Source organism: Caloenas nicobarica, chromosome 2 (assembly GCF_036013445.1).
Source record: "Caloenas nicobarica isolate bCalNic1 chromosome 2, bCalNic1.hap1, whole genome shotgun sequence".
Taxonomy (NCBI): Eukaryota; Metazoa; Chordata; class Aves; order Columbiformes; family Columbidae; genus Caloenas; species Caloenas nicobarica.
In genome coordinates, this window is record NC_088246.1 from 6,557,996 (window position 1) to 6,574,718 (window position 16,723).

Sequence of the window (16,723 nt, forward strand, 5' to 3'; positions counted from 1 at the left end):
AAAGTCAATTTGTAAACTTCCTTTGCATCGTCATTGGCTTAACCACAGTTATGTGGTAATGCTTGATTTTTGGTTGATCCTTGAGGAAATACTCACCATGCCCCCAGGGTTCAGGAGCTCCTGCCCTTAGGTACACCACTCCTCTTCTACCTCTGTGGTCACCCCAACCATCTTGGCTGGTGGTGCAGGTGCTTCCCAGCCCCCCTGTACCCATGTTCCTGCCTCCACCACCACTAAAGGCAGCATACCAGCACCAGTAGTGGTGGTGGCAGGAATTCTAGTGGCAGAAGAAAAGTATTTTTTTCCTAAATCTGGAAAAAATATTTGATCCATTTCTGTGCACGATAGGTCCATTAGCGGTCAGCTCTCACCACCTCCCTTTTTAGGCCTTTGGCTGTTACTTAATCTTTCTTGCATGAACTTGTCAATCCTGCATTGCATGGTTGCTACTGTTTTTGAGAGTTGTTGGGTTTTCTCCTCCTGTTGTGCATCTCCCATGAGATGATCATATAAACTAAATCCCATCAGGAGTGAGGATCTCCTACCTGTCCATCCAACACTTCTGCTTGTTTTTTCCAGCATGGGGATTCAGGGGGAAAATTCACACTGAGAGATCTTTTCCATTTATTTTCACTAATCCCTGAGTTCTAGTGTACAAAAATGACACTGAATGTTCCTGATCAGACTGTCGATAAGGACACTTTCTTGGCATTGTCATTAAAAGCTATTTCTATGAAAGAATCTTCATCTGAGCTACTGCAGGTGGTTTCTTGACTTAGTTCTACTGGGCACAACAGTCATGGTAATATAAGACATCTGCATAGTCTCTCCTCAACTCACAGCAGAGGCGCAGGTTGAAAATTTGCTTTTTGGTGAACACATCCGTCTTGCGATGAACAGGAGGGTTTTTCTGTTCTTTCTACCAATTTAAATGACTCTAGGTCTTCACAATTTACATGTGCCTCTAAGAAGAAGTCTCATCAGAAAAGGTATTCCAGTGTGGTTTTGCCTCCAATGAGTAATGCTTACCAGTGCAAACCTAGGAAGGGGAAAAAGGAAGATAAAGGCAGAAGTCGCTCATCAGGTCTCCCAGCCTCTTCCATAGGACTGTTCTTGTCCTGTATGAATGGAGTATGGGATGGGGGACAGTTGAGCGTTAGATAGAATCAGGCTAAAAAACTTTTTATGTCAAGTGCCAGTGGTAAAGTTAAAATGGAGACACAGCTCATTCGCCTGGGAAAACACTGACTACTGGTAAGTAATGATTTCTCTACCTTCAATTCTAGATTGGGTAAGGAATTGCAGTCAATAAGCCCAAGGAGGATTATTTTTAGACATTAATAATAACAAACCTGGGAATCTGAAGTCGTAGATGCAGCAGTGTTCATATATAAAAATGAATTGAAAAAAAAAGTAGAAAATAGTGATAGTTTACATCCACAGCATTATGAAAATTATGTGATCGATATATCAATATCAAAGTTATTGAGCTGTCAGTTATCTTAATTCCAATACTTATAAAGATTTCTAGGAAAGCAGCTGCAAATAGCATGCTTGAAAGCCTGTCTTAGGTTGTGGTGTTTAAATTAAAGATGTATTTGATGAAGTGAAGCTTTATGAATGTGTGAGTCAGAGTGGATTGAAAGGTAAATGATGTCAGATGTGTCACTGGCTTAGACATACCAAGGGACTCAGTGTAGTTGATTCACATGGCTGATGATTGTAGAATCTTTAATGTCATTTATGTATTCCATTACTAAAATGGATTATTGACTAGTCAGTAAGTAGTAAGTAGAAGTCCCAGTTTAAATAGTGTGTTCTTTTGTAGAGCAGAGCTCAATGTAAGTGCTGAACAATGCATAAGAAAAACACAAGGAAAAAACCTTAAAAATATAGTAAAATTATTATAAAATCACTTTTGAAATGATAGTCTTAAACTCCAGTATTTTCTTTTTCTTTAAACTAAATACCCTACTTAGAGACACTCTGAGAGGTTCTTGTTTTCAATGTTTTCTCTCACAATCAGTATCTTGTAAGGTAAAATAAACCCCTGTAATTTCTTTTAGATAACTCTGTCTAAGATATTGAATTAAAGAAAAAATGTTTAAGCTTTATTAACCTTTTACTGAGAGGAATCAACTGCCATTTTTATAATTTAGAAGAGGACTTTTCAGGGATTTTTTTTTTTTCCTTCCAGACTAGATTCTGGCATTCATTTTATGACAGTCATTTTTCTTTTCTTCCGGAGTCAAACTGTGTAGTTACCAAAAGTCTAGGGGGCGGGGGGGGGCGCAAAAAAAGAAAAAAGAAAAGAAAGCTTTAATTAAGAAGAAAAATAAAACAACAACAACAACAACAAACATAAAGAGAAATGTTTTGTCATTTCCAGTTAGGCCTGGAACACTTACAGTTGCTTCAGCTTCTATATTTAGAAAGATGTATAAATACATGAAGTTTGGGGCTTTATTTTAGGTACCTAGTCTTTGCAGCTCCTAACTACATGCAACAAAGCAGTGGGAGTGATTTGGAGAACGAATTTCCTTAGGTGACAAGGAGCCTGGTTCATTTTCTATCCCTCCGTCATACTAGGCAGCCTAGAAAGATGGTCCATCTAACCGGCCATGGTAGATGCCTAAGTTTGAGGACTATGAGCACTCTTCATAGATGACGTTTGGTTGCAGAGCAACTTGCTGATGGTATGACTGGCTGGGTAGATGAGGGGAGAGCAGTGGATGTTGTCTACCTTGACTTCAGCAAAGCTTTTGACACCATCTCTCACAACATCCTCAAAGGTCAGCTCAGGAAGTGTGAGTTGGATGAGTGCACCATGAGATGGGTCATGAACTGGCTGGATGGCAGAGCTCAGAGGGTTGTGATCAATGGTGCAGAGTCTGGTTGGAGGCCTGTAGTTAGTGGGGTTCCCAAGGGGTCGGTACTAGGTCCATCCTTGTTCAACCTGTTCATCAATGACCTGGATGAAGAGACTGAGTGCACCCTCAGAAAGTTTGCTGGTGACACAAAACTGGGAGGAAAGGTTGATAGAACAGGAGGCTGTGCTGCCATTCAGCGACATCTGGACACACTAGAAGACTGGGCAGAGAAGAACCTGATGAAAATTGACAACAGCAAGTGTAGGGTCCTGCACCTGGGGAAGAACAACCCCAGGCACCAGTACAGGTTGGGGATTGACCTGCTGGAAAGCAGCTCTGCAGAGAAGGACCTGGGAGTCCTGGTGGACAACAGGTTGACCATGAGCCAGCGATGTGTCCTTGTGACCAAGAAGGCCAGTGGTATCCTGGGGTGCATGAGGAAGAGTATGACCAGCAGGTTGAGGGAGGTTGCTCCTCGCCCTCTACACTGCCCTGGTGAGGCCGCATCTGGAGTACTGCATCCAGTTCTGGGCTTCCCAGTTTAAGAAGGACAAGGAATTACTGGAGGGAGTCCAGTGGAGGGCTACAAAGATGATGAGGGGTCTGGAGCATCTTTCTTATGGGGAGAGACTGAGAGAGCTGGGTCTGTTCAGCCTGGAGAAGAGAAGCTGAGAGGGGATCTCATAAATGTTTATAAATATCTCAAGGGTGGGTGTCAAGAGGATGGACCAGACTCTGTTCAGTGGTGCCCAACAACAGGATGAGGGGCAGCGGGCACAGACTGAACCACAGGAGGTTCCATCTGAATATGAGGAGAAACTTCTTTCCTTTGAGGTGCCAGAGCCCTGGAACAGGCTGCCCAGAGAGGTTGTGGAGTCTCCTTCTCTGGAGACATTCAAACCCACCTGGGCACATTCCTGTGTGATCTGCTCTGGTGACCCTGCTTTAGCAGGTGGGTTGGACTGGATGATCTCCAGAGGTCCCTTCCCACCCCAACCAGTCTGTGATTCTATGATTGATGTGATATCCATCCAAATAATGGTCTTGCTACTTGAGAAGGGATCATAGGCTTATGGGAAGCAGCTGGTTTTGCAGAGGGTGTGAATGCAATCAGAACCAGTCTGGCTGCTTGGAGCTGATAAATCAGGAGAGGTTCCAGACCACTAGACAGTATGAAATAATTCCAGAGTCTTTTCACCTCCTCCTCTTTGATGCCCTAGGTGTAATGCATTGGTAATATAAACAGGCATTAATGCTGAGGCATATATCTCCGAATATGTAGAAATATATGTGTGTATACATCTATATATATTTTCTAAGTTTTGTGCCTGATTGTTAGCTCTGCCTGATGAACTGCTTCATTTTTACTTTCAGAACCACTGAAATGGAACTGTATGAACAGATATTCTGAAACTGTATGAGAACTGTGTAGAAAATAATGATGTCCGAGTCAGATAATAAGTATAGCGAGTTTGGGGAGAGCTGAAGTGTTTGAGGTGTTCTCTGAGGTGGTGATAGAAGACAGTGAGTGTTTGGTGAATAATTATGGAGGTGGGAGGAAAGAGGGACGCAATAAATCAGGCTGAGACTGGAATAGGTGTTTTATTATGTATGATTGTATGTGAACCAATGATTAAGACAAAGAACCTCTCTGGGCTTTCAGACTGTGCTTGTCAGCGTGGAATCTATTCATGTTACTCCACCATTAACTGTAAATATTGTGGCTTTGTTCAGGTGCTGTGGATCTTTTGACAAATAGCTTCATAAATGCTCAAACATTAATGCTCTGATGTGTTGCTAACGTGGGTATTGTATCTGTGCACTTTAGTGTTTTAAGCTAAATAGAGAAAGAAAGGCCCAGCAAAAAAAGTGTAAGGATCAGAAAAACATGGGAATTGGTACTGTTGTATCCAATACTTGCTTTTTTTTTTTTCCGGCCGTTCAGTGGCATTTTTTTGGCTTTGTGGTGTAAGGTCTTATCTTGGAACAGTTTGTAAAACAGGAGGATTTGTCCCTCAGGTACATTTCTTTTGCTTTCATCACTGCATTGCTGCTCACAGAAAGGAGAGAGCTGCTAGAGGAAAGATCGGCCACAGAAGATTCAGACTGAACATTTTCAGAGTTTTCGTCCACCTTCAAATTGTTCATCGGCTACCAAACCAATGTAGTACTTGACTTGCACAGTGATGTGCATTTGAAAGGACCTCGCCTGTGCTCTTTGGAGCCTGTCCAGAGACTTCTGCTTCCTCCAGGTTCAGCAATAATGTGCCTTGCAAAGGCAAGAGGGAGATTTTGCTTTTAACTCTCAACCGTCAGCCCGGGCACACCATGAACGCACTGGCAGAGAAGGGCTCGCGTTGCTGCTTTCCCTTATTGCGCTGGTTTTAAGGAATATGTAAGAAAATATTTTCTCCTGACACCTTTCATCAACACTGAATTCACCCAAGTGAGGTGGAGATAAAATATGGGAATTGCCAGGCTCAGTCTGGCCTTGGTTATACCTACAACAGCATCTGTCTTTGGCACAGAGTAGCCCCATGTGTTCCAGAAGAAATTCATACAGCCTGGATTATAGATATTTTTCTAAATTTTTATTAACATTAGCTGTTATAACTCTGGATATCCTTATCTACATAAGCAACAAATCTCCCTTTGCATGTTTTGGCCACAGGGGCAGCCTGCGGCAGTAACGTCTGCAGTTGAAATGGCAAGTGTACTGAAAAATATTTCCTTTATCTTTAGTTTTGATTTTTTTTTTTCCTTTCTACTCCCCCCTCAATTTTCTTAGGGCAAAAAACATTGTTATCATGTTCTGTGACCGGAACTCTGATAGTCACCTCTTTTTTAAGATAAAAGATCCCAAATTTTTCAATTGCTCTTTATCTTAAACTTTTACCAGTCATTCTCAATACCCTCTTCTCAATACCCTCCAGTCCAGCAGTTACCCCGTGGAAAGCAATGCTGTGGTCTGTCCTCTGGATGAGACAAGCTGCTGGTTTATGGGTTGTTTCCTTTATCCATCCTGCTCCTCCTACCTCTCAACACTACCATCTTTTTTGATCACAGCTTCATTTTACGTAAAAGTGTTGGTGAAGAATCCCTAAAAAATTCTGTATTTATACCTGAACTGATACAGGGAATTTAAAACTTGACAAGGTTATGGATGGATTTTGTCTTTCACTGTTTACTTCACATGCTGACAACACGGTATCTCACTTTGCATTTCTCCACTCTTTTTTTTTTTTTTAATTAGTGGATAGGCCTCTTTAGTGTTCCTCATTCAGTCCTTGCCTTGGACTTGATTTACCTGGAAAATACTGTGTATAGTAGATCTGTCACCTTTCTGCTCACCCTCTCTTTCCTTTGTACTTAAAAATGTAATAAAGTGATGCAGATACAGCCTTCTGCTAGCCTTCAGAGATATTGCACATTGACTTTTCATCTTAACCTTTGTCTTCTCTCTCTTAGTCATTTTTGATCCAGTTTGTTTGTTTTCTTTATCGCAGTACAAGCAGGAGTATTTTCTTCTATTTTCTGGCATCTGTAATCAAAAATGCATTCAACCCTTGCAGCAGCTTTTGATTTTAATTCCTTTGTGCAAAACACTTGAAAAAAAAAAAACCCAAAAAAACCAAAACCAACCAAACAAAAAAACCCACCAAAAGGCAAAAACCTCTACAAAACTTCCAGAGAGCATTTTGCTTCAGCATTTTTACTGCATTTTACAGCATTTTACTTCAGCATTTTGCTGCCTATTCATGTGGAGCGTATGTCTAAACAAGAGGTACTAAACATGCTTTTACTTACGTGCTATGCAGCCTACATCCCTAAGAGCATGGGCCTGCGTGCCTGGTCAGACACAGAGACATGGAAGGAGGTTATCTGAAGATGTTTAAAAGCCAGCATGTGTATTTATTACTAGTCATCATCTCCTGTCTCGTCTTCCTTGGGATGGTCATGGAGTTGGTGTGGTCTCTAAAACAGTTTGACAACATCTAAATTCTCTGTCGCCCTCTCGTCCACAGCTCCGAATGCTCCTGATGTGCTTTTCCTTCCCTTGGACCACACAGACAGCACAAACCAGGTGCTGCAGATCTTGAAGGCTTTCAGAGCCTCTTCCTAGTGCACAGGAGCCATCTAGCAGAGGGCTCGATTGATATTTTTAGTGGCTTTTTCTCAAAGAGGAGAAAAAACTGTACTGTCAAAATGGGGCACGTTCCTTTCTGTGCTACGGTGACTGCTGAGCCCTGGTTGGGAAATTGCTTCTTTGGCTGGTGTCAGGCATGGGGGGATAGACAGACAGGTGTCTACCAGAGACACTTCAGCATAAGGAGACCACTTTCCTCCCAGCACCTTGTTGTATGGTGTTCTGTGATCTCTTCTCAACCCTTCCATATGTCCTGCAGGACAGCTGATGCCCAGGGCAGTCCCTGAATTCAGGGGTGTAGTTACCCTAAATACACGTCTAAGCCAATGCTGGATATCATAGAATCACAGAATAGTTTGGGTTGGAAGGTATCTTCAAAGCTCGTCTTGTCCAACCCCTGCCATGAGCAGGGACATCTGCACCAGCTCAGGTTGCTCAGAGCCCCGTCCAGCCTGGCCTGGGATGTCTCCAGGGATGGTTCATCCACCACCTCTCTGGACAACCTGGGACAGTGCTTCACCACCCTGTAAAGATATAAGATCCTGAAAAAAAAGTTGTCTGCTTGTACTCTGCCCCTTTACCCACCCAACCATCCTCACGATTAACTCTTCCTTTTTTAACTGAAGGTTGGAAAATGTCCTCCGAGACAGTCATGGGGCAAGGTGGTAGGAGAGAGCTGGACAGAAGCAAGTGCCCAGGGGAGGAGGGAGGGAAGGAATGGAAGAAAGGAGAGGAGCGAGGGAGAGAAGAGCCTGTAAAATCCAGCAGAAGGACTGGCAGTAGCAAATGCCAGGGGAGGCAGAGGACAGTCCGATCCCTTGTCATGGGGTGAGCAACAGGAGAGCACCTGATTATTATAATTATTTGCAACCCCTCTTAGCAGGGAAGAACTAACTGGCAGTGCTGTTTATTCCCAAGCATTCTTCCCTAATAATACCCTTAATACAGCCTGTTCCATTGCTTTTGTGAGGCATGTTTTTCATCTTCAAACTCAATTTCATTTATTAGAGACTTCACCGTATGTGACACAGTGTGCACACAGCAAGTGCAGCAAGGATTCATTTTAATTATTATGTATTACCAGGAGGTACAATGTGTTTGTGCTGGTGGGCAGAAGTGCGAGGAGAGGGGGTGTTATCTATTTTGTTTCTGTGTCATGTATCACAACCATAAGGTAGTGGGGCTTTCTGAATTGCATTTTAAATTTGTAATCGGGACGTTTGGTGACTGTCAGTGCTCTGTGCCAGCTGTAGAGCAGGGAGAAAACCTCCAACCAGTGAGCACCCATGTGGCTGCAATAAATAGTCTGAGATAACAGACACCTCTCTGAAGTTTTTGTTAGAAAGTCAGCCAGAGGACTCCACTCTGGGTGGTGATTAATGGTATTTAAATGCTGCTCTTTATGCAAGTGTGATAATATATAGTTGAGGGGTTTTTTTCTTTCAAATTGGAATGAATTTGTCGTAAGAAAAGACAAAATATAATTTCAGTTGAGTCTTCGAAGGAGGAACAGAAGCTGGATTCAGAAACCGTGTTTTCTAACCTGACTCTAACCTTTTCCATTTTTCTGAGCTGGAAACTTTTCCTTTCCTTTGCATAGAAATGAGAAGGACTTCTACCCTGCAGCTCTACACACGCACTGGCTTTCTGCTCAGTGGTGTGATGTAGGTGTGCAAAGTATAAGCTGGAGCATAATTTTTTTGAGGATGTTTGCCTCTTTTTTTTTTTTTCCCTTAACTTGACAACTGGAGCCATCGTGAATGTTCGCTCTGTTAGAATTGCCTGGTGTGGAATGGAGCAATGCAGAAATCTGAAAGATAGTGACAAATGTGAAAAAGTGTAGAATGAAACAGCAGAAATCATGAGAAGCATGAGGAATTGACTGTGGAAGGAAGACATTGCAAGAATAGTCTAGAGGAACGCGTGTATTTCTTCTCAACTTGCATACAGCAACTTTAAAAGTAGGGCTAATGCTGTGTGATTTGAGCAGTGTTGGAGGCAGAGCATGGGCTTGTGGAGACACAGCAGCTCATAGAATCACAGGCTGGTTGGGGTTGGAAGGGACCTCTGGAGATCATCCAGTCCAACCCACCTGCTAACGCAGGGTCACCAGAGCAGATCACACAGGAATGTGTCCAGGTGGGTTTCAATGTCTCCAGAGAAGGAGACTCCACAACCTCTCTGGGCAGCCTGGTCCAGGGCTCTGGCACCTCAAAGTCAAGAAGTTTCTCCTCATATTCAGATGGAACCTCCTATGCTTTAGTCTGTGCCCGTTGCTCCTCATTCTATCTAACTCTTGGTGTTATCAAAGGAAAACTGAGGTGATATATTTTCACCTTCCTAATGATGTTGCAAATCTAATTTTTAAGGGACCAGTGATTGTTAGGGCTGCTACCAAGCTTCTTGGTGTCCCTGGAAAGCCAGGAGGTCTGAGGATGTTGGAGAGATTGAATTACTCTGGGTTGATGTAAATGTAATGGAGAACTGGATTAGTGAGCATTTTTTCCTGGGCTGTGTTTAGTTTAAGGTCCGTTTGCTGGTGATGGGAAAGATCAGAAGTTACTTGGCTCCATAGTCATGACATTTTGCTGTCTGGGCTTTGTGTCACATCTCAAGACAACCACTAGTAGTCCCTATGGGATAATAATGTTAGTGTATAACAACTGTGCCGAGTAATATTTGTTACTAACTTTTTCCTCAAAACACAGGAATTCATTAGAGGAGTGTTTACTCTTTGATGCTACAGGTGTGTTAATGTCAGCGCCAAGGAAGACGTGACCCATAGTAGATGGAGTTAAACCTCTACTGCTTTCTGTCTACCTGGCACAAGTAAGAGTTGCAGTGAGGTTCTGGTACTGTGAGCTCCGTCATACTCTGTACCCAGCAAAGGGTGTGGATTTGGGCCAAATCTTTACTTTTACTGATGCTTGAGCCGCTTTGAAGCAGTTGCCCTCATCTCGCTGTCCTTTTGTTAGAAGGTAAAAAGCTGCTTGTGAGCACTCACCTTACAGGATTACTTTACTGAACTTGGCACCTCTAAAACAGAAGCCCTGGAAAGACAACACCAACATATGGATTCATCATACACCTATTTAATGGCAATAGAAACAACCTGACACAAGTGATATTAAGCACTGGAGATACAGGGTCTCAGTATATATTTATAAGGCTCAGGAACAAATGTGCATATATTTTGAAGATAACGTGGTTATTAGAAAACATATTTCTGTTGAATTTTTGACTGCTGAGTACTGACAAGAAATGTTTTGTATTATTGAAAAATAGATTAGTTTATTTGGAAACAATGGCGTAAATAATGTGCGACTGACCAGAAACTGATGTGAAGCAAGTGTTTTTCTGACGAATTTTTAAAAATTCTTTTAACATGATCAGGTAATTATCTTACTCTGGAAATTCCTGTAGAAAAGTTCCTAAAAGGCATTGTATACACCATAACTGTGACATCAACATTTTAGTAAAGCCAGTAGAAAAAAAATTATTATAATTTCCTTTAGAAAGAATGGCATGTTGCATAAATACTATGTACACACACAGATATGCATACAAGCATCATTGTTTTGGCTTGATTTTACTTTAAAAATTGGAAAAAATAAACCAAACTTAATATGAAGTTTTTCAGTTTTGTTTCCCATTTTCCTTTTCCTAAGTTGTTTCCTGCTGACCTGCAGAAGTTTTTCAGTGAAAAAACTAACAAAACAAAAGAATCTTGCTAAACAATGAAAATGTCATTGTGTTTTTCAGGTGTTTTCAGGTGATGTTGATCAGTTTGAGCAGTTTGTGTTTCAGAGAGAAAATCCTACAGTAAATGAAAAAGGAGTTTTGTGTTCTTTGTCCGTGTTAGAGTTAACTGATGGAAAGCTGAGGCCATGGGTTAATATGATCCCAAGGTGGTTTGTTTTTAAAAGCAAGAGTGATGACTGTTTGCTTCTTAAAGACCTCTGATTGCCTGGCGTGCTTGATCAAAATCCAAACCAACTTGCTTTGAATGACAAATTGATTGTTGTGCGCATTTTTGATAATACAGCAATTTGTCTCCTTGGGTATAATACTCTAATCCCCTCTTCATTTATCAGTAGAGACTCAGCAATTCAGCTCTTCCTCAGGCTGAGGTTTGGCACGGTAGCTGTGACGTTCTGCTGTGAAGTTGCAGACTCTGTGGTGAAGTTACCCCCTCCCAGCAGCATCTACGCACTCGTTGCTCAGCATGCATTTCTTACCACTCTTTGGCACCTACCATATTGCTTGTTTTAGGAATGTTACATGTTTGTCAACAGCAGAAATCAGATTTTTTTTTCCTGTTCTTGAGGTTTTAAATTTCTTGTTTGCACACAGAATCTCCTTTTCCTCTTTCTGTGCTCTAACACTATTCTCATTTTCTGATTTGGTTGACCAGGAGGTGTTGGTTCAGTCTTCAACCAGCACTGTGCTCCAGAGCTTCATCCCTCAAAGAAACTGGTCAACACGCAGTGACAGATCTGTGGTCCTCCTGGTCTCAGCATTTGCAGTATGCAAAGTTGCGGTTCCCAGGGAGTCGTGCATATTTGTCAAGCTCAGGGTACCCCGTGTGGTGGCCATTTCACAACAACTTGCAGAACTTCTGCAGTTGTTTGTCTCTTACCTCAAGGTTGTGCCCTATTTCTTCCGTATCCCAAAGTTTGACGGGTTTGTGTCACTATGTACCCCAAATAATATACCATCTGTCCTGAGAAAACAGAAGTCTTTTACCAGCAGAATTGGAGGGTGAAAGGAGAGGAAAGACACAGCATCCTTCTCCTCTTTGTGGTGACTGATCACAGACAGATCTTTAACCATATCGAATACCTGAGTATTGCTGTCAGTCGAGATGTTTCTGCAGAAAGCACACATGTAAGACAAAGTGGAAAAGCATACAGTCTGAGCTTGGATATATGCTCCGATAACTTGTGAACACCATCACGTGCCCTCATAACCCCAAGCTCATGGGCAGTAATTCCCTCTTGGCATGCAGCAGGGCACGGCTTTTCCACTGCTCGCAGCTTTACTGAGAAAGCCACAGCACATCTGTTCAGTGGCTTGAGCCATTGAGCATTCTTTGCATAGCCCGCCTAGATAAGCTGTCACTCTCAATTTTTAAAGTGTTTCACAATAGAGACAGCCTGGAATGGAGAACCTCTTCTGAGCATCATCTGCAAGGCTGCCACCACCATGTCTTGTGTCAACAGGGAAACACATCCTCTCTGCTGTGGCAAAGCATACTGGTGTGTCTACCCTCCATCAGTCGTCTGCTGTCTTTGTTTCACATTTATTATGTTTCTAGATCAACGCTTTTATCCATTCTACCACACGAGTTTTAGAGATGCTCCTTAGAACATCTCTTTTCTTCAGATTCTCTCTGGAAAACCAGTTTTGATTACTCTTTTGAGAAGAAGTTGGCCTCCTGTTCTGTTTCTCTGAATTTTAGAGTTTGTTGGCTGGGGATAAGCAAGGGAGTGTGTACACAAAGGCTCTCATTAGCCTGGGGGTGCTAATTTCCTTAAGCCTCCTTGATAGTCAACCAGGGAATGATCCACAGCACTTACATTTAGCTTCCTCCTCTGAATCTCCCTTGAGAAGTGTCTGTCTGTTTCCACGGCCATTACAGATGACTGTGTTGATAAATATTTGTCTTTATGAATACTTCCTTGTTGGTTCTTTGACAGGGTGTATTTTTATGTTTCTTTTGCTTTATACTGTATGTTTTCTATGCTGAGCAGAATCCACCAGATTGGAGGAGTGGGCCACTTCGTTAGTATTGTTACATTTTGACTTATAGCTGGTTGCACTGTTAACCTATGAGATAGGAATTTCTATCACAAATTTCAATTAGTATGTATCTCATCAGTGTGGAGTCAGTTATGGGCAAGCTTATGGTTGAGTTTCACTATATAGTGCTATACTGAATTCAGTAACAATGTTCTCAGAACAGCCAGGGACATGGCTAGGTGATGTTTCCTACAAACATTGTCCACAGCCGTACTGCCACCTTATTAAACTGGTCAGATTTGAAATACAAGCAGCAAGTGCTTGAAGAGCTTTGAAAAAATATATTGTTTTTTACAATTTGTAGAAGTTAAAATTAGGAAAAAAGCAAAAGCATGCCATTCATCTTTCAATTACTGTACCAATTGAAGATGCTGGTTGGTGGATGATGTTTGTGAATGTTATAGTTCCCAGAATGTACTTGTTAAAAAGCCATTTCTCTATTTCTGTTGCAGTGAACTATTTCATAAAAAATGGTACAGAGGATGTGTTACTGTGTGGCAATAGCACTGATGCTGGGTAAGTGCTTTAAAAATATCTTCACTTCTGGTTTGGTTTTGTTGCTTTTTTTTCTATGTTTTCCTTCAATTCTGTCCACTTCTCACCAGCATGAAGTATATATTTCAATTTCCTTGTATCAGTCATAATAGGAGAGAGGATAATGGCAATATTGTGCATAGTAATACAATTGTCGGAACTGCAGGGAAAAGAAGTTTGCGTGTGTCACTTATTCAGGTCTAAAATCTTTAGGGGCCTTATTACAGTTCTTTTTCAGTAAGTTTAAATTTCTCAGTTAAAAAAATAGTGAAAAGTAAGTAACACTTTGGCTGAGTGGAGAGTATTTTAAAGGAAATGAAAGAGGAATGGAAACAGAAAAGCTGGAGGGATTTAGACTGATGATGAATTCTTGGCTTTTGGCAAAGGAAGATAAACAAATCAACAAATGCTAGTCCCCAAAATAACATGCTTTGGAAATGGGAAGGTACTCAGTTTTGAGTTGTGATCTACGTTTGTACGTGATATGTTTATAGAGTACGTGTGTTTGATTTTCTTGTAGCGTAGACAGTGAAGAGGTCTAGAATAATTCCTGTGGTATACTGACTTACTCTGGATAAAAGGGGCCCCCAACATAAGAAGGACATGGACCTGTTGGAGTGAGTCCAGAGGAGGCCATGAAGATGGTCAGAGGGCTGGAACACTTCTGCTATGAAGACAGGCTGAGAGAGTTGGGGTTGTTCAGCCTGGAGAAGAGAAAGCTCTGGGGAGACCTTATGGCAGCCTTCCAGTACCTAAAGGAGACCTTTAAAAAAGCCTGAGAGGGGCTTTTTACAAGGTCATGTAGCGATAGGCCAAGGGGTAATTGCTTTAACCTGGAAGAGGGTAGATTTAGATTGGATATAAGGAAGAAATGCTTCACCATGAGGGTGGTGAGGCACTGGAACAGGCTGCCGAGAGAAGCTGTGGATGCCCCATCCCTGGCAGTGTTCAAGGCCAGGCTGGACAGGGCTTTGAGCAAGTGGAAGGTGTCCCTGCCCATGGCAGTGGGTTTGGAACTGGTCTGTAAGGTCCCTTCTGACCCAAACCATTCTATGATAAAGGACTTTATTCATATCCCTACAATCTGTGGATGCTGGCAGTTCCTCCTGCATCCAATCCTCAGGGTCTAAGTGCACTGCCTGTGTGGTTTTATTTGACAGGTTCTCATGATCTTGATGGAAACGGAAGACTTCAGATGGGATGGAGAGAGATAGTATCTTGTGTGGTCAGAGGAGATTGTAAACCATGCTAAGACTGTAGGCTGTTAGGAGCTACAAACTTGTTTGTGGACAGGAGGGTGAGAAAAGCCATGGGGTCCTGGAGAGACACACTTTGCTTTCGGCTGACACCGTCTATAGCTGTATTTACATAAAACAAAGGGAAAGCTGAAGTGTCAGCCTTCCCTCTGCATGTCTGGCGTGACTGATCTGTATTGTCAGTCTAATCTAGACTGTAAGCTCCTTGGGCAGAGGGCCATGCTTTCCTCTTTGTTTGTTCCAAGGAAGGTACAATGTCAGCATTCAGTAATTAAATGCTTTGTTGATTGTAATACATTGCATTTATCCAGGCGCAGGCTGGACTCCAAGACTACTGGGATGTTTCCTGGGGATCCCAGGATCTGGCAATTTACCTGTGCTTGTGGACTTCAGCTTTTGCTAGCCAATAGGCAGTAATATTGAGGAAGAAATGTTCTGCACAGCAACAATATTTTGCACATCGTGAAATATTATACCGTCCCTGATGATCTGAACTATGGTGGTGGCTGGCTGCTAAGGTCATAAACGATTTAAAAAATGTTTATTAGATTATAGATCGTGAGGCATAATTTAGGGACTGCTGCTATGGAATTGCCCAAATGGTGGAAAGCTAAATACTGATCCAATATCCACAGAGTCTCTAGCTAGTAGCTAGTATGGTTTTAAGGGTTGGGTTCTAGCAAAGCATATTGGCAAAACCACGCTTGTTTTCTTCCCTAGAAAGTCAATAAATTGGAGTGTGTCAGCAAAAAGCCATGACTGGAGAAAACCTCCAAGGGAGGTACTGTGCCCACGATAGTCACAGCCTGAAGCAGCCAGGGGAGAAATTCCAGCTCTTGTGCATAAGAGGAGGAAAATGCCACCCCCGTGTTTAGAGTCTGAGTGCTTGTTTTGATAAATACATTAAAACCTACCAGTGTCTGTGCCATTAAGGGACAGTGACTTTCTCTTTGTGCATCAATTTGTTTTTCTTCAGCCTCTTTCTGTTTTAGTTAAGTATTTAATACCACTGGGTAAAGTTTGGATTTAAATGCCTAAAAATGTGGAATAAATATTCCTACTTTATGCTGGTTTTTAGCTCAGGACTAGCGAGTATTGTCTCGTCTGCTATAATTTGCTCAGAGTTCCTGACACTCATCCCTTTGTTTAAAGACATGAAGATAATTAGGAAGATGATCCTAAGGCCTCAGGGGACCTGCAGAATCATGTATTCCCACCTGTTACGAGAGACCATAATTTACAGGCTGACATATCTAACAGAGTGGGATTTGTTTTCTCTCATCCTTCAATGGTCAAAGCCAAGACCGAGTACATTCAATAGTAAAACATAGAATTTGAATGCGTGGGACCTTTCAGGACAAGTTGTACCACAGGATCAGGGGAGGTGAGTTAAGAGTGAGTGGACGAATCACACTGTGGTTTTCCCCTGTCTATTAGTACAGAAATTAATGACACACATGGATGCTTAAGTTGGGAACCCATCAAGGCATCAGGAAGGGGGATCAGGAAAGACAGATGGCAAGGCCATGTCTGAATGTTCACAGCATTTTTGCAGTGTGCTTCTGCTCCCAATTTGGAGCTTGGCTTTGTCAGCCTCTGGGCTGCACTGAGGACCCAAGGGTAATGTGGGGAAGGTAGTGTCATGTATGCACTCCTGGAGGGATTTGTTGTTAGAGTGAGGGATATCTGTGTTGTGGCTGGGATATTAAATCTCGAGATAATTGACAAAGCCGTTTTAGTGCATTTCTAAAAGCATGTTAATGACACTGAGGTTGGCTGGTTGCTGTTATTATAGCAGAGTAAAAAAAAAAAATCTAAATCTACTATGGCAATTATTAGGTGATGAGACTCAGATGGTCTGATGTAAGAACAGGTAGTGATGGAGACTGCAACTTGAGCTGGAGCAGCAGGCCAAAATCAGCAGGGAAATGATCGTCAGTGGATGCTATATCTCAGACAACCTAATTATCTCCAAGGTGGGGGCTTTATTACATTACTAGGAGGGACTGTTTTCTGAACAAGCACCCAAACTGCCAATAAAACAGGCGGTAATGGATCTAGCTAATATTGATTCTAGTTCAGGAGGGATTTGAATGGATGTATGTCACTCAGCA

General features: G+C 42.1%; 1 protein-coding gene across 4 annotated transcripts in view; it reads left to right on the plus strand.

The window, feature by feature from the left end:
• Positions 1–16,723, plus strand: part of LOC135984850 (sodium channel protein type 5 subunit alpha-like) — a 226,460-nt gene that overhangs the window by 70,749 nt on the left and 138,988 nt on the right. For all 4 annotated transcript variants that reach the window (XM_065627523.1, XM_065627522.1, XM_065627521.1 and 1 more), the window contains exon 8: positions 13,272–13,335. In XM_065627523.1, coding sequence (XP_065483595.1) covers positions 13,272–13,335 — 64 coding nt within the window. The remainder of the gene's footprint in view (positions 1–13,271; positions 13,336–16,723) is intronic.